The sequence below is a fragment of the Corapipo altera genome, unplaced genomic scaffold (assembly GCF_003945725.1).
Source record: "Corapipo altera isolate COAL_440 unplaced genomic scaffold, ASM394572v1 46, whole genome shotgun sequence".
Taxonomy (NCBI): domain Eukaryota; kingdom Metazoa; phylum Chordata; class Aves; order Passeriformes; family Pipridae; genus Corapipo; species Corapipo altera.
The window spans coordinates 8,153,242-8,171,310 of record NW_020884883.1 but is presented as its reverse complement, the minus strand read 5'-3'; the positions used below and the strand labels follow the sequence as shown (position 1 = coordinate 8,171,310).

At 36.8% G+C, this 18,069-nt stretch overlaps 1 protein-coding gene across 2 annotated transcripts; it reads right to left on the bottom strand.

Annotated features, from left to right (window-relative positions):
• Positions 1-257: 257 nt before the first annotated feature.
• On the bottom strand, positions 258-18,068 carry CPSF3 (cleavage and polyadenylation specific factor 3). 2 transcript variants are annotated; one of them, XM_027641201.1, is made up of 18 exons: positions 17,943-18,068; positions 17,350-17,413; positions 16,259-16,356; positions 15,168-15,296; positions 14,063-14,240; positions 12,899-12,988; positions 11,751-11,901; positions 9,279-9,454; positions 8,747-8,905; positions 7,840-7,986; positions 6,721-6,873; positions 6,229-6,337; positions 5,349-5,447; positions 4,255-4,349; positions 3,595-3,682; positions 2,068-2,137; positions 1,387-1,483; positions 258-469 (listed from the first exon to the last, which is right to left on the bottom strand). In XM_027641201.1, the coding sequence occupies exons 1-18, from the start codon at positions 18,011-18,013 to the stop codon at positions 368-370; spliced, it is 2,076 nt and encodes a 691-aa protein (XP_027497002.1). In that variant the 5' UTR covers positions 18,014-18,068; the 3' UTR covers positions 258-367. The 2 variants fall into 2 exon arrangements, with proteins under 2 accessions (XP_027497002.1, XP_027497003.1); XM_027641202.1 differs by lacking the exons at positions 16,259-16,356; positions 17,350-17,413; positions 17,943-18,068 and having other exon boundaries at positions 14,063-14,112; positions 15,168-15,219.
• Between the last annotated feature and the right edge of the window lies 1 nt (position 18,069).

Below are 18,069 nucleotides of genomic sequence, written 5' to 3'. Positions count from 1 at the left end.
GAACAAAATTATATACAAGCTTGATTCTGAGCATATGGAAACCCAATACATCCAATTTATCTTCCAACTGGTTGTTAATATTCAAAAACATAAAACTCCATTTGATTTTTTCCTACTTTCTTGTATGTGCACATAAGAAAAAAGAACATAAGCACATTTTGCCTGATTTAATTAGATCTATATGCACAAATACAGTTGGTATGAGTTGCTGATCCATTATTTGAAATAACTCAGCCATTTCATATTCACAGAGCTGATACATTTGAATAAATGAAGAAAAAAATTTTTTATTTACTCTTAAAAAATAGTCCAATTAAATTGAACACTTAAAAGATTTTTTTTTAGGCATCCTAGGTATCTACAGAGGTCAGCACACTGGGCTGAGGGCATCATAAAGCCTCTGTGCAGCCAGTTCCACCATTTCACGAAGAGATTCATCGTCTTCACTTCCTGGCTCACAGTCAACTGTCTAGGAACAAAAAAAGAACAATGTTAGAACAATGGGCACTTCATGCTCCTTTGCAGTACTTGAAGAGTGCTCATAAGGAGAAAGGAAAAAGTAGTCATGAAAATTATCAAAAGTGGCACTGTATGTTTTTCAGTGGTCTGCCAGTATGTAGAGCAGTCCAGAGAAGGCAAATTCTGCTGAGGAACAAGAAGCTTAATCTTGAGTCTTATGTCTGATTAATAATTTGTTTCAAAACCACTATGTAAAATGCATTAAGTTCTGCAGATTACATTAATTCAAAATTAAATAAAATCACACAAGATTCAGTCCATGGAGATTTCATTTTATCTGTGAATTCACTCACACCGTATGAGGTTGATACTGCAAAACACACACATTGCTTGCAGAGGTACAGGCACCTGTACTCAGGAGTCTCCACACTGATGTTCACACACCCACGATGACAAAACAAAGTAAAACTCCAAATGCCTTAATTTATTACTAAAACATATCTTCCTAGAGAAAGAGGCTCACCCCGAACATGCAAGTTAATCAACATTCAAAATGGGAAAAAAAAATTATTAACATCATTTCTACTCTGGGATTGTTCAATTATTCAGACCAGAGCCTATGCTTTAAAAACATTTTCTAAAAAATTGTGAGTTAACTCAGTTTCTCCTCTACAATCTTTCTTTATTCATTTATTCATACAATTAGAGAGCTGCTGAAAAATACTGGGTTTTCTTCCAAATTTACTGCATTTGCTGCATAAACATTGCTAGCATTTTTTTAATTAAGAACACTGTTTTGATACCAAATGCAAAAATGTCTCCTTACCAAATGGGTACGTGATATTCTGGGCAGCACTGTGTGCTAGGCAGGAGACTCATCTCTGCCAAACACAGTGCACACAAAAGCAAGTGCTTTGCTCTACATACCCGAGTCTCCAGTGAAATGTTTGCAGTCTTTCCATCAACTGTGATGCACAGGACAGAGCCATCTTTGGAACTCACACAATCCTCTCCAAACATATCCCTAAAGCAAAGATCCACGAGTGTAAGATGTGGCCAAACAGCAAACTTAGGTTTTTCCATTAACCCTGGGGTTCCAAAGGCACTTTATCAGCTGAGTTCCTTTCAGCAACTATTATTTAATGCACTCAGATGTAATTAACAAATACCAATCTAAATTATGACAGTGGGTGTCAAGTAACAGTAAGTATTTTAGCAGAACAATCTTGTCATAAAGAAGGGAAGGATTCCTTTGACTTCAAAAGAGGCAGAATTTCTACATAAGTAATAGAATACACATCAGAGTAAGTTTTACAAGAGAGTTTAAAAGTTATTTTTCTTAACCATTTGTAGCATAGTTTTGGGAGACAACTTAAAAATCGGCTTCTGGAGGAAATAACTGGGCCCAGTATTCAAAATTTTAATGGTGCTGTGTTTTTACTGTACTTCTTTTTTCACTTAATTCCTGGCCTTCACGTAAATTAAGCTGAAGTAAATTTGCATAAAGTATTTTAAAATAACTATCTTTAAACTCTATTATACTAAAATTATTTTATTTATGTGATTAACAGTTATGATTGTCCTTTAGAAAAGTATATATCAACTTACTGAAGCATGATCTCCATTCTCTTCCTATACACATCCATATCTATTTTTTTGGAAATTTTGTTTACTGCAGCTGAAAAGAGAAAATAATTTTACTTTCACAGACATTTGCTGGGAGGGAAAAATGACTCATTGATGCATTCTAGTTCCTAACTGACTTACATGAAAAACAATCCAAAGGCTATGTAAAATATGTATGCTTAAGCATTTATAAAGAAAACGTATTAAAAAAAGATGAATCAAATAAATGCACATATTTTAATTATGTTCCCTGTACTTATCACATTTTAAAATAGAAAACTTTGCAAGTCACATTCTCACTTTTTAATTCTGCTTTTTGTTGTAAACACTCACTACTTCTCGCATTTCCCTTACTTTAAAGAGAAAGTAATCCACTTTCACCATGTGTTTATAAACACTGCATTTTCTCTCATTACAGGAAAACACCACATCGTGGAGCCGAGGAACATGCAGAGAATACACAAAATAAAACTGGACAGCGAATGTGAGCAGTCATAAGCACAGACATTCCTGGAAGATGTTTCAGCATAGAGAGGTTGAAATAAAAATTATGAGGTAGTTCAAAACAAGTAATTTGCTTTTGAACATAATTATTTACATATTTGATTGTTAAAGGATTCGGAAGTCTGTAGGAAGAGCTAATTGTGAAAATTAGTACCTTTTTCACTGATGGATACAAAAAACTTTAAAGTTCTTCTGAAAAACTAGTTTTCAGTACTTCTAAATCAGCTGAAGAATTCAGAGGACTGAACACAGTGATAGTTAGAATTTCTTAGAAATTCTTTGAAGAACTTTATAATTGCAAAAGACCAAGCAAGTATATCTTAAAAATTTAGTATTCCTTACATAAGATGCAGTAACTGAATATACTATGCAAGATATAACTTTATACTGGAAATGAGGTAAAAGCAGGCACATGGCCAGCTGAGCAACAATAACTTAAGATACTTTGATTCAATCTCTTGTGATTCTGTGAACACACTCTAAAATACACAAGTTCAAGAACATTTTGGAATGCTTTTACCCTAAATAAGGACTATCCAATAATATTACTGATTAAGGGGTCTGTGTAAGTGTAATTGTGAATTTAGTCTCACTTTTTTCAGCATTGTTTACCTTACTCTGATGTAAAGTAGTCACAGAAATACCACTCATGAATGGCAATCACTACTTTCAAACAAGAAATGGAAATATTTAAATATCATAGATTGCTTATACACAGAAGTCTAAAGTGATTAAGAATTAACTTATTTTAAATAAGGCCATGTTTTCCACAGTCAGCTAGCAGTTGTTCTATAAGAGAAAATTTTGACAAATGAACATATAATAAAGACCAAGTTGTAATTCTGTTCTTAAGTAGCAAATCTTACTCCCTAATAAGTTTCATAAGGAGATGAGTACAGTAAGGGGATTGCAGTCTATTGCAAGGCATTATATCCCTCTAAGCTTGATGCAAAAAAAAATAAGAAGAAATGCCTCAGTGAAATAGGCATACACTAAATTTAGTACCTTTCTGTATTTTGGGATTTGACTGAACTTCCAATATCACTGTTGTCACGGTGTCTGCATACATATCATTTGCAGGATTTGCCACCCACTGGAAGAGGGGAAAAAAATAATTTGGACTGAATGAATAATGCAGCATAAAGACAATGTAACATTCATTGCATTCTCCTATTTGCCTTTCTCTGAATTCCAGCTTCAAATGACTGTTATACATTTTACACCAAATTATTAATTACTTTTAACTTACACCAAATTATTAATTACTTTTAACTTGGTATATTCCAGTAACTTCCCATGAAAAATTCACACTGTTGAATGTTTCTGAGCACATTTACAAAACAATTACTAATTACCATAACTATTTTGGGGAAGAAGGAACACCATTTGATGTTATTTCCAATTACTATTTGCCAAATAAAAAAAGGGCACTGACTCTGCCATTATACTCATGAGTTGTGGCAAAAAAAGAAACTGGCAGTGGCTAAACCAGACGACACACACCCACACAGGACCACAGCTCAAGGGGACTTTGTTCTAGCTGTGACTCTACTTGTCATCAAACAGAAAACTACTTAAAACATTTCATTCTGCATGGCATCTATGTGGTATTATTTTGCAGAAACTGGAGAACAAAATACTTCTTCCTCCTTCACAAATGCCCACCTCAAGGACTACCATGCCTGGTTCCTGGATCACAGTAATACTTTTGAAAACCTTCAGGGCTGGTTTTTGTTGGATTTCTATTTCTTCTACATCACCTAAGAAGTGACAACAAATGTTAGCAATAATAAAACTGTACTAAAATCAAAACTAACATTAAATAGGTAATTTTAAGAATAAGAGGGGTTGTCTGTTATTAACACAACTCAGAGCTGCTCAGAGCAGCTCACATAATGGAAGCACATACTCTCTTTCCTTACCTGACAATATTATTTTCTTTGTTCTGGATTGTTTGGGATTTTTGAGTAGCTAATATTGGCCATTTTACTTGTTTTGAATTCTCACATTTGACTAGCTTAGTACACTGATGTGAGTACACCAATGGAAAAGAAAACAAACGAGAAATTTAGTGCTCCATTTGCAGAATTAACCAGCTCTTCTTACCACCCCCCGAAGGATAACCCATTGCTCACAGAAGCATAGAGCTTAAACCAAAAGCATTTGTGTGCCAGGTAGCACTTGGGTTATGAGACCTGAACACCAACTGAATATAGGTTTTCTCTTCACCAGTGACATGAACTAGGTTCTGACACTAGAGAAAAAAAATAGAATTCTAAGCTTTAAATCTGGGAAGGGAACCTGCAAAGTGCCTGTGCCTTTAATGGACTGGGACATGAGCTGCCCCTAACTTTTAAGAAAGCTGGACAGGGGCATGAGGGATCATCCTAGTGGCAGGTTTCAATGGCTTTTGTTTTTATTAATTGGATGGCATTACCCATTCTATTTGGGGCTAGAGAGAAAAAAATCAATTAATGAAGTTTCCATCAGAGCACTCACTTTGGGGGCTGACAGGAGACAAAAATGGGCCTATGCTCTATCCTGCCATATGCTCATAGTTTTGCAATATGAATACAGTAGAATCCCCAAAAAGATGTGTCATACTTATGAACTGGATCTGGCAGAAGCTGTATGATCTAATGAAAGTTGTAAAATATGAAACAGTTACTGGCAAAGAAACTTCTGCCCAGAAGACCTCTGAAGACTGGAAGTTGTTTCAAAAGTTGCTGACTATAAATCATGTCTTTCCAAATACATACCAGTAAGTTTTTGTAGCTGGTAATAAAGCAGATTAAAAGGGCCTGTGTATGGAATGGCTTGTGTCTGTGTTACAGTGCTCATGGCCAAGTCTGTATAATCTGAAAGAAATTTTAAAAGTACGTATTAAAAATCATCCCTTTGAATTTCCTTCAAAAAAAAAAAAAATTGCCACTATAGATAAATAATGGCATTGATGTATTTAAGACAAGAGGGTTGAAAAGGACTATTTGTAAAGAGGAAGGTGGAGCATTTACTATTAGATAAATAATACATTTGTGGTTAGGAAAACAGCAAGAGCTTGTTATATTATCCTACCCATTAGAGGCAAACAATGGGACATGGGCAAACATTAGGACAGCAGAACTGCTTCTCCCCGAGCTCTTCTGACCTTACATTTAATTCTTCTTCTATACTGAGAATAGATCAATTTCTTGAGTAATAAACAGCACAGGAGGACTACACAAATATTTTCACTGTTCTGTAGCTTTTTACACTAAAAACTAATGACATTTTAGAAACTGGCAGGACTATTGATTGAGGTGCTCTTTGGTTCTCACTGGCATGTTTTATGGATATTCTTGCAGAGGAAGAAGTTTTAAGTAACCAGAAGGCAAATGGAATTTTGCTTCTTTTCTATTACAGAAAGAATAGAAAAGATTTCAACCTTGAGTGAAAAATGAGTTGAATGCCTTTCTACTCACTATAACAGTTCAGAACTTCAGGCAAAACTAAACCAAAATAAAATCAAAATGTTCACTAATGGCTTATCAAATACAAAATTACAGAAAAAAAACCCTCAGAATTTTAAGAGTTTTAATGATAAAAGAAGGACACAGTAAGTTTCAATTATCTACTGATCACATCACTGTCTTTACTTACTGGAGAGGTCACATGGAGAAAGGATGTGATAGTTAAAATTTCTTTTAACTAGGATTCCAGAAATTCTCTGTCCTTGCTCTGGTTTCTTATCTGCTAAAGATCCCATTACCTGGAAAGAAAAAACACATACAGTCCAACAAGGCAGTCTGAAGTATTCACAGCTTAAATGTAACTATGGAGATGAAACATGGTCTTCTCAGAAAAATCAGAGTATAAAATTAACTCTGAAAATAGGAGAAGGTCAGAGTAACCTACAAACATTCCGCGATGTAACACAAGAAAAGTTTGAAGAACCAAAAAAAAACCCCAACCAAAACAAAAACCCCCCCAACCAAACCCCAAATACAACTAAACAAAACATTCACATACTCTGAGTCCCTAGAAAACATACATAATTTGACATCAATTAAAAACAGAGGCTTAGAAAATACATGTAGTTTTTATCCCAGAAGAAAATACTGTTGTACAGATAAGAAAACATTGATTTCATACCTTGGCAAGTTTTTCTCCTCTGAAGTTTAATGTCACAGCTTCAGTATTCCTAGGATTATGAACTTCTATATGAACTTCATCGTTATCCTCATATTCCCGTATCAATGCTGCTTTCAATCTGGCCATTTCATTCTGCTCACCATGAACTAAAATCTACAGAAAAAACAGTTTTCCTTTTAGCAGAAGTTATTTGTTCAAACAGACATGGTTAGTAAAGAAATTGTCCAAGAAAACTGCTATATTCTGTCTCATCTTTATAAAAATGCAATTTCATGAGGTCACAGTGTATGAAACATTGGCTCAATTATAGTTCTATGTGTCTCTGAATTCTCTGCATTATTCAAAGGCTAAGATTTCATGACCTTAAGTATTAGTTGAAGAATACAAGCAAACAAGCAGAGTGCATTACAGAGATCCCATTTAAGTTTTCATACATTGTTATATTATCAAAGGGAAGTATTAAGTTCACCAATAAAAGTTAGTTAGCTTTACATTTTTGTGTCTGAGTGTAGATAATATTAATAAACATGCAGTTTAGAGAGGATGCTTCATAGTTCACAAGTTAGCCTAGTTAAATCCTCTTTTCTTCAGTTATGATTTGTTTTCTTTCTTATCTGTGCTTGCATACTGTTTCTCCTCCAGTTGCAGATCAGATCCCAGTCCCCATTTCCACATTCTGGTCCTTCACACCTCCAGCTTCCCACGATTTGCTCCCTGCAAGTGCTGCCTTTGTCTTTCACTTTCTGCTACATACCTTCAATCAATGTTTTCTTATTTATTTTGGGGCAAATTCCACTGAACTATTCCAATACCAGCAGCCCCAACTTAACACTGTCCTATACTGTATCTTACTTGCATAAAACCCTGCTGAAACAGACTGTGGACTATAGCACTGTCTGGAAAGTCATCCCCAGGTAGCTCACAAGCAGACACTCAAGAACAAGTTCATTTTTACTTTGGTAAGGTAACAGGAGGAAAAATGGTTAAAATCTCCACCTTTTACTATCCAAAGCACAGAAATGCTGGCTACTGCTACACACCAATCCCTGCCTTGACTCAAGGCTGTGAATTGGTTTGGTGAATCCCACCCTGCAGAAATGGGCAGCATGTATACTTAACCACATGGGGAGGCTTCAGGGCCCGGATAAATTCACTAGTTTGTTGATAATCTGTGTGAGCAGAGAAAGAAATGTAATCCACAGACATCTTCAGTGGGAGTTTTTGTCCTGACATAGTTGTGATCTCTTCAGGTTCAGACATGATGTGCTAGGGGAAAATAAAGCACTTTAAATAAAAAAATGAAAACCTCCTGTAGTCGCCATATAACCAATGCTTAGCATTTCAAAAATCAATGAAATAATACTGGCAGCCATGTTAAATGTGAGAAAGTGAAAAAAAATATCTCAAATTTCACACATGAGAAAAGCATGCACAATACACACCATTTCATCCTGTGCATTCTCAGCAGATCTGAGAGTTCATCCTTCTTCCAGATGCATCTCTCTCTGATTTTACATCTAAATGATAACAAGTGTGTGACTTCTACCTCTAAAGGCAAAACTAGATGCTGTGGTTCCCCCCTTAGCTGCTGGAATTTGGAAGGAAGGATTTCATTCTCTACAACCAGATAGTGGCACAACATGAGCCTGATCTCTGACACACAAATAGTGTTTTAATATTGATTTAGTGATTTAATATTGACTCCTAGAATTAGGATTAGGGCTTGCCTCTCAGAAAGTCAAATGGTGGAGTGGTCTAAAGATGGAGAAGTTGTTCTTTCTGATGACAAGATAACTGCTCCTAGAAAAGATTATTCTGTAGAACATAACTGGAAACGACCACATGCAGATTTTCTGTACTCTTCGTTAATACTAGCCAAAAGCAATCAATTTTGACAACGTAATTATGCGTACCTGACAACAATCTTCTCAGCAAATCCAAGTAAAGACACTTGCTATTGAACAGTTCTTTTTAAACATAATGTGAAAAGTGCCTCTTATTAAGAAGTGGTGCATTAGGAACTCACCTTGGCGAGCGTTCCTTCAACGCAGTACCCTGCGATAATGACTCCATTTCTCTTGTCTGTGCACCAGCTCTCAAACAACTCCCTGGATAAGCCACTTTGCATCATACCTGGGGAAGCCATCACAACACTTGGGCCAATATCATCGAAGTGATCCATACTCTGAGTGGACACACAGTGAGAACATCAGTTACCACAGCTCAAATGAAGGATGGCCCAGCTGCACCCAACATAAAAGAAGGGCCCTGTGTTCACATATTATACCCCATCCTCATAAAAAGCCCCTTTTGCAGGAAAGTTCCTCTTGCTGATGCCCCATAAGGAGTAAACTGCAAGCACAGGGACCTATAGTGAAAGAAATGTTGGGGCATAAGCTCCTCTCAACCAGCCCTCTAAACCCTGGGATAGCAGATAACTCAGATATCATCCTGTACGTAATCAATCTATTAGGATATTAAACATGCAAACTATGCAGCAAATATGAACTCTTCTGTCACCCTTCTTCTCCTGTAAGACAACCTTATCTCAAGCTTACCTTCAAATTACTAATATGCTTGAAAACAAATGGATTGTTGATGTTAATTTGCTTGCGGATTTTGTCATTCATGGCATTGACGTACGTCTGATAAACAGCCATACACTTCTTTGCCAAAGAGGAGGCATAGTAGATAGGGATATCATGGAGTTCAGGATGATTCTGCCAGTATTCATCTAAAAAAACCAAAACCAATGAAAAAGAACAACAACAAAAAAATCCCCAAACAAAAAAACCCACACAATCCCATCCACAGTATTATCTCCAAAATCTGTGCTTCTATTTTAACAATTCTTGTAAAACAGATTTAGCAGTGGGGGGTTTTTTTCATTTTTATTACAGAAAATCACAATCACAGACTTTTTTTTCCACCTGCTCTTCTAAAGAAGAAAAAGCAGTCACCAGCTAAAACTGTATACAACCAGTTCAAACAAACAGGCAAACATGCATGACAAAAATGAACTTCAGATATTTTTGGCAGCTCAAAAGCCAACCAACCACCAATTTCGGCTACAAGGTATAAAGTACACATGATATTACAGAGCAATAAATCATCATTTATGACAATGGAAGTTTTACCACACCACTGAAATACAGCTAAAATGTCCCTGTCAAATGTAATTACACATCTAAGAGCCAGGGACATCTGCACACAGACATGTTGGTGAGAATTCACAATATCAATGTCCTGTAAAACAAAACCATGGAGTTCAAGGTAAGAAGGAATCACCCAATTATCAAGCCTGTCTTCCTGTATATCCCCAACATTTATATTTTAGAAGCCTAACTGGAACTAAAACAAGAAAAGAGCCTTCGCTAACCACAACTTGTTTTTTCATTGATGACAGTAGACATGACCTTTCCTAAACACAAAGAACAGATCTGAATGCAGCTATACAAACATAACTTACCTATTTTTCCATTTAGATAAAGTTCTGCTAGTCTAAAAGATATTTACATTGCATAATTGAGGCCAAATCACGCAAAAATAGAGGTACACTCTGATGGCTGTATTTGTACGTTTACAATTATATGGCTTTTACATAACATTTTTGATTTGCAGGCAAAGCTTTTCAAAACCTGTCAGAGAGGCTCACTGCCATGAATATCTTAATAAGTTCAGGTGTAAGGTGGTAACAGCCAGTAAAAGATAACCAATTGCAGGACTTCTTAAAAGACTGCCACAGCATCACAATTTTCTATACCATAACACAGTATTTTATTTTTGTCATACACTTACGGAAAGAAGAAAAATTAACACAGAAGCCTGCAGGCTCAACTGTACACAGTGAGATGCAATTGCATTTTCTAGCTAATTAAGCATCCAATTGCATGTCTAGCTTTACTGGATGCATCTTCAAGCTTAATCTTTAGAAACTCATTTTGATATCTGCATACAGCAAAGAGAGGCCAACAGATTACAACATAATGGCTACACTGAAAATGTAATGGCTAAGATTGAAAATGTTCAGGTTTTATGTTCTCTGTAAAATAAAATAAAAAAATCTCTCAATCAATGAGAAGTACTAAATAATCCTACAGCATCAAATACTACCCCATGCCTAGATCCAAATTTCTTGTTAACATTCTAAACACCAGTAACACATTTTGAAAACAAACTAGTTTCTAATATTAAGCTAAACTGAAATGGAAAGTGAAAAGACTTTCAAGTATTTTTAGGTAACTCTTTAGATTCAACACCCCTAAATGTAAGTATTTTAAGTTTGAGGTAGTTATGCTTTATCTTGCCAGCATTTGCATGAGCAAAAAGACTAGTGAAAAAATAATGTGGCATAGTACAAATAAATGTGCTAAAAGGAAGCAAAGAAGCCTGGAAATAATTTATTTTAAAACTGTTTTATCTGAAGTACCTTGTAACAACTATCAGTACATTTTAAGTGAAATAGCTTGTTAGGTTCATGTATGATTCTCATCCATTTTTGCTCAAAAGCCTAATTTGCTTTCCTATTATCATTAGGACTCCAGAAGTGTTAGAAGTATCCCTTATGGTCTTTCCACCTTTTCCTATAAAGATTTTTTCATACAGGTTTGTGAATTAAAGGGCAAAGATAGTGGAACTTTGGAAAAAAACACACTCCTTTTTTGACAGTACAGTTTAAACAGAACAGCTGTCATTGGCTGTCATTGTGACTGATTACTTTTCAATCTGTAATAATAGTCCCTGATTGCTGAAATCCTGGTTCAATGAGATTCAAAAGTCAAGCACATAGTACCACACCATCACCCTTTCATTTCTAGGTCTCCATCCTACCTCACAAAGCAGAACTGCTGGTTGGTTTACTGGATTTTTTGCATTTGAACAAACATGCATTATATATTCTCTGATAATTAACACGCTGAAAAACGGCTGAAGAGTTGTTGAAGGAATTATATATCTGAAAGACTGCACATGAAAACATTCTCATTTAACTTTATATGCTCTACATGAAGAGGAGCTGAGAAGGCACATACCTAAAATTAGAAGTAGTTCTTGAGCTCGACCCAGGGCAAACACAGGAATGAGACCTCTGCCTCCTCTGTTCACAATGTCGTGAACGGTGTTACAGAATCGCGCCTCTCGCTCCTCCCTTTTCTCATGGATGTGAGTGCCATAGGTGGACTCCTACATACAGAAAAACAGAATGTTCAAAGTACTGAAACAAAAAGTAATTTTTGATCTTCTCTGAATCCATCAAGAAAATGCAGAAAAACATACTGGTGTTAACATGCTGGGGAGGGGAGGGAGAGGGGTGAGGTGAAGGACAAAGTCAAAAACACTCCCAAATTCCCATAACCCCACCAAGGTAAATAACCAAAATTTCCCCTCTCCCAAACCCCACCAAGCAATTTAGACAGGCAGATCCTGTTGGCACAAAGAAGTTAGAGTTATTAATTTTGATGCTTGAGAGGTTTCAAATTTAACATACTTATTTTCCTAAGTGGAAATGTTGCCACTGCTTGGATGGAGGGGTGATCACCAGTGATTGACATGGCTCACCAGTGGTACATGTTTAACCACTAGCTTAAAACACAGGAATTACACAAAATACACAATTTTGATGTGACTTAAAATGAAATTATCAGTTACAGAGAGCAGCTAGAAGGGACACAATAAATGAAAGAATTTTAAGTTTTACTCTGAAAGATCCCAATGTTTGTTCCAGTTAAAACTGTTACTTTTAAAGTTTCCCCTGAGCCGCTGATTTTCCAAACGTGGATTCAGAATAAAATCATTTCACACAGAAAACAAAATAAAACAAAAGTACAGGGGGCATCTCCATCCAGGACCAATTCTTAACATAGTTGGAAGGAGGTTAGGATCTACTAAAGAAAGATACCTGGCTAAACTGGGCTTTGTACCATGCAAGACAAAACCTAATAAATCTCCCATTTAGAAAAGGTTTGTCTAGAGGTTTAAGGAACTTAATCAGAAGAATTAGAAAATGAAAATTAGGGGTTTTAATACAGTGAAAAGCAATGTCAGAGTGCTCCAAACACCCAAGTGTTTGGATATTTCACACAAGTCACATGGTACCATGAAATCTCCAGTAGCTTTAATTAAGTCATATCTCTATACATATTTAATTACTAATATAAAGAAATAATTTTGTAAAACTTACAATTATAAGAATATCAGGTTTAATATTGGGAATCTCAGCTGCCATCAGATGTCTGTCTTCCTGCCTTGAGAAATCACCTGTATATAAAAGCTGTTGGAGACAAAGAGGAGCAGGTATTCTGATTACAGGTTCTTCCAGGACAACAGCCTTTAAAAAGCTGTTCTATAGGACAATTTTTTTAAGCAAAGATGGTTTTAAGGAATTTGTGATAAAAAAGATCAGCTGTCTTTAAGTAAGACTCTTCTGATGTGATTACAAAATTAGATCAATAGTACTTCAATACAAATATTTAAACCCCAGTAGTAAAGATATTTCAAGTAGTACCGTAATTCCAACATTTGGGATATAAAGGTGCAATTTCCACCCTTCTGCATACATGCACTGACTCTTTAAGAAGTAAAAATTGACATAAGATACAATACAGCAGGTCCTAAGTGGAAGTAAAAAGAAAACTACACTTACATATAGAAGACAAATATAATGAATAATCTAATAAAATTACTTATTAAAAATTCTTCTAAGATTTTCTGATACTAAAAAAATCTAGATTTTTTCCAAATGGAACAATTACATACCCTGTTACACCAAGAAGAAAATTTTTACTGTTATTTTTAATGGATTCTTTAACTGTAGGGTAGAATGCAACATTCTGTGCCCAAACTGATGGTTTCAAAACTCTCTGTGCCTAAAATTAGTAATAATCCTACTTCTTTAGGTACTTTAGCATAAGAGTGTTATGGGAAAAAACAAAACTCGCATACTTTGACAAATGTCATTTAGGCACTTGAGACAGGCAGACAAGGCAAATCAGAATTACAGAAACAAACATCTGTTCATAGATTTTACTAAAATGCAGTTTTAGTAAAGACTGACTCAGCTAACAACTACCTCTGAGCAGACCAGCAAGGAAAACTACATGTTCACTGATTCCAAGTCTGAGTCATATCTCAGACTCCCATACAATCCAAACATCTCACCTGAATCAATGTGTGTAATTTGCTAGTTCTAATCAAAGAGAAAATCAAGCCCTCCCACCCTGACTTGAGTCCAAGTCTATTTGACAGCTCCAGCCACAGGGGTGGGACTTAGTAGACAATAATAAATAATTAACAACTACATTAGAACTGAGGCTTAATATCAACTTTTGTAATGAAAAGAAAATACCTTCACACCAGCTATTTCAATCATAAACATGGCTGCTCCCAGGACGTGGCCTGCGTGGTAACACCAGAATTTGATTCCTGCCACCTCTTTCACTTCATGGAAGTTGATGGTCTCAATCTTGTCCATGCTCTCTTCGAGGTCTGTTTCTGTGTACAGCATGTCATCCGCTGATATGTTACTGGACAGAAGTGAAGGGGCTGAATATCAGCTCATCCTAACAGCTGGAAAAAACACTTCCTGGATTTTTCCCCACTGACAGTAAGACTTCCATTTCAATAACTACATCTCCTATGTTGGAAATCAAGCCCAGGTACTCTGATGTAGCTCACCTAAGGAGAGTTAAAGCTGCTTTCTTTTGAAAGGCCACGCTAGAATAGCCTTCTCAGTTCAGAATCTGCTCTGCATTTCTCTAAAAGTACCAAGAGATCCCCAGTCCTGACCAGAGATCTGCCCTTTAGCTTGTAACAGTCCTGAAAAACCAAACTGATCCACACTTTTCCCATCAGCCCAGAACAAACAAGTTAAAAAAGGACTGTTTATCAGGTTTCTCACTTGGACTCGAATCTGCTGAGTTGAGACATGCCCCAAACCACTGCAGTCACATAGAAATGATGTGTCAAGACATGTAATACAAGGGAAAAAGAGCTAAAAAAAAAAAGGGAAGAGAAAAATCCCCAACATGTAAGTAACACTTTTTCATATTTAATCTGCCCTTGTCCTGAAGAGTTATTTGTATCTTTAGGGGCTTAAAATTAACTACTTCTGTGAAGTTTAAGAAAAAACATATATTAAAAAGCATGAGAACAAAAGTGTGTCTTATGAGAGATGGGGGAAAAAAGGGATACCATTAAAGGTGCAAATAAGGCAAATGAAAAGAGTAAGAGGAAAGAAGGGAATATTTTTTTTAACTGATAGGAAATTACTTGAGAGACACATGAGGCAATAATATGATTCATTACTTCTAACCTGGTTATATATAATGTTGCTACTTGTGACAACATCTACATTCATCCAACCACCTTTGGTGGCTTCATCTTAAATTTCCTGTTGGATATATAGGCAAAATAATCCAGGAACTGAAGACACAACCCACAGTTTAGCTTACCTGACTTTAACATAGTCTGAAAGAAGCCATCTGTAAATAGCTTTTGTGGCATGAGTCATAAACGTCCTTCCTTTAAAACTTGTTTTCTGCAAAAACCATGGTAGAGCCCCACAGTGATCTAAATGGAAACTTAAAATAGACACACACATCCAATTAATACATTCATATCACATAGCACTAATATATATCATATATAATTAACTACTTCACTGAATTAACGTGGTGTCATGAAAATCCAAAACCAGAATTTTCAACCTTGCTGCTAACTGTGCTGGTCTATATTCTGCACAATAGTGACTAGAAACACAACTAAGAAAAGGGGAGAATAATACAGGAAATTCTCCATTAATTGCCAAAGTTTTACCTGCATAATATCAGAATTAACTTTTTCTTGTAATTGACATATAAATTTAGAGGGAGAAAAATAAGAGGAACCAGCAACACAATCAACATCAAAGATATATGATAGCTGACAAATATGATCCTAATTTTCCATGTTGCACGCTAAAAACATGATCTACTAAAATTAAATTAGTTGTTCACAATTCTAGTTTGACATATCTTAGGAAAGTACTTTTGAAATACAGATAGAACAAGGACATACCACAAAAACTCAGGATTTTATAGAGACCTGTTTATGACTGGTTAAATCATTTACAAATGGCTCTCCTCGTCTCTCAGCCACTAGGCAACACTTAGACCACATTCAAGGCTTGTGTAAGTCTCCAAGAAACTTTTTCATTCAAAGCCGATAGAGCAAAACCACATCCAATGCTTTTCAGCAGCCTTTGTGTAGAAAACTCACTCGAGAAGCCATCACAATGATGTTAAAGCAGGTCAGGCTATTAAAAAGAGTCAAAAATCCGAGCGAACTCAGAAGAGAGCTGTAATGTCAAAAGTGAATGAACATCCTCAACGTTCAGTCCTTAATCCTAAGTGAAGATCCTTCGGACTTTTTTTAAAATAAGATGGAAACTAACATTTTGCAATATCATCTATATAACACCTATTTTCAGCCTCTCTTAATAACCTAGAAGTGAACACAGCTCAGACCATGACCTCAGTTATTTGGTTTTCTAGGTGCAACTTACTGACTAATGAGGAGCAGATCAATCTCAGCAGGATCTATCAAATCAATGTAAGGAAGAGCATCCATTCCTTCCAGCCCAGGATGGATTCCACAATCAAGCTGAAAAATGAAAGTAAGTTATAGCTTCTAACAGAACATATAAAAAGCCCTCTTCCATTTTGGTCTAAGATATATTTATTAGGGACTGGTAACTTTTAGTATCATGCAAAAAAGTGTTTTTTTAATTAAACACTGCTTTTAGCATTGAATTTCATATAGTGGTTTGACTTGTGAGGGACCTCAAAGATCATCTCGTTCCAACCCCCCTGCCATGGACAGGGACACCTTCCACCAGACCACGTTGCTCCATCCAACCTGGCCTTGAACACTTCCAGGGATGGCGCATCCACAGCTTTTCTGGACAACCTGTTCCCATGCCTCACCACCCTCACAATGAAGAACTTCTTCCCAACATCGAGTCTAAATCTCTCCTCTTTAATATTAAAACCACCCCCCCTTATCCTGTCACTACAGGCCCTTGTAATAAGTCTCTCCACAGCTTTTTGTAGGCTCCTCTAAGGTCTCCCCAGAGCCCTCCCTTCTCCAGAACAGTCCCAACTCCCAGCGTTCCCCCCAAAGGAGAGGTGCTCCAGCCCTCTGACCATCTTCGTGGCCTCCTCTGGACTGGCTCAGCAGGTCCACATCATCACGCTGGGCTTCTGTCTAAATGACTTCTCTCCACTGGGAAATTTTGTTCACATTTTGTACCCATGCAAGCCTTCATCCACACTTCAACAGCATCTGACTACACAGAACTTATTTCAGTCACCAGCTGAGAACATCACTGGAAATGGCGAAGAGAAACACCTATGTGTTTATATATGAGTGTTTACACATAACTGGTGGTAAACATTATGTTCCACTAATCCCTGGAATGTGAAAATTTTAGAATCTGCACTTCAGACACATATGTTCTGTTTGGGGATATGGATTTATTTTACAGGACAGCCTCTGTGATCTGATTTCAGTGTGGAGAATTAAACCTGTAACATCTTTTTGTGATCTGAAGTACCGTAATGAGAGGTCATACAAATACATTCATGCAATAATTACCATTATTTTTCTTCCTTTAAACTCCAGAATAATGCATGACCTTCCTACTTCTTGGCCAGCACCTCTGCAAAAGGATATCAAAGTCAATGAGGATTAAAACAACCCACAGCAGATATACGTAACTTGCACACCGGACGCCTTCACTGGGATTATTTTTCTGTTTACAACTGCACAGTCCTTTTAAGCTCAGATATTTAAAGTAACTGAAGTTACATTTATCTTATAGTCATATTCTGGATATGAGACCCTATGGTTATATTTATGGGTATGAGACCCTACACAACGTAGTAGAAATAAAAAGAATCTGTTCGAGGAAATTATTTTGGTCTCTTCAGGGTTTTCACCGCACGTCTGAGCACTCGGGTCTCAAACTACTGACACCTACAACGCATGGAAAGCTTATCTGAATAACAAACCACCTCGGGCTGAATAAGCCTGAAGTAGCATCTTAGCTGTTCAGAAGACAACAGAAACACCCTCAGACTGCAGTGACATTTTACCGGGGAAAGAAAAGCAACTTCCAACGCCACTGCATCCCCAGCCCCCCCCGGTCCCCCAGCCCCCCGTTCCCAGGCGCGGGTCCCGGCGCTCACAGGGGCCGGATGAGCAGCTGGTCGCTCTCCTCGGCCGGGATCAGCGCCTCGGCTTTGCGCTTGGCCGACATGGTGCCGATCCCCGCCCGCCTTCCGCTTCCCGCTTCCCGCCCGCGCCTGCGCCCGC

What these genes read in the sequence shown, in the direction of transcription:
- CPSF3 (XM_027641201.1), bottom strand. Translation starts at nt 18,013, where the DNA reads ATGTCGGCCAAGCGCAAAGCCGAGGCGCTGATCCCGGCCGAGGAGAGC. An exon ending in CAGCTGCTCATCCGGCCCCT is followed by an intron (nt 17,414 to 17,942) that starts GTGAGCGCCGGG and finishes ATCCTTTTGCAG; the next exon opens with AGGTGCTGGCCAAGAAGTAG. An exon ending in TCAGACTATGTTAAAGTCAG is followed by an intron (nt 14,241 to 15,167) that starts GTAAGCTAAACT and finishes ACTTCTGTCCAG; the next exon opens with TAACATATCAGCGGATGACA.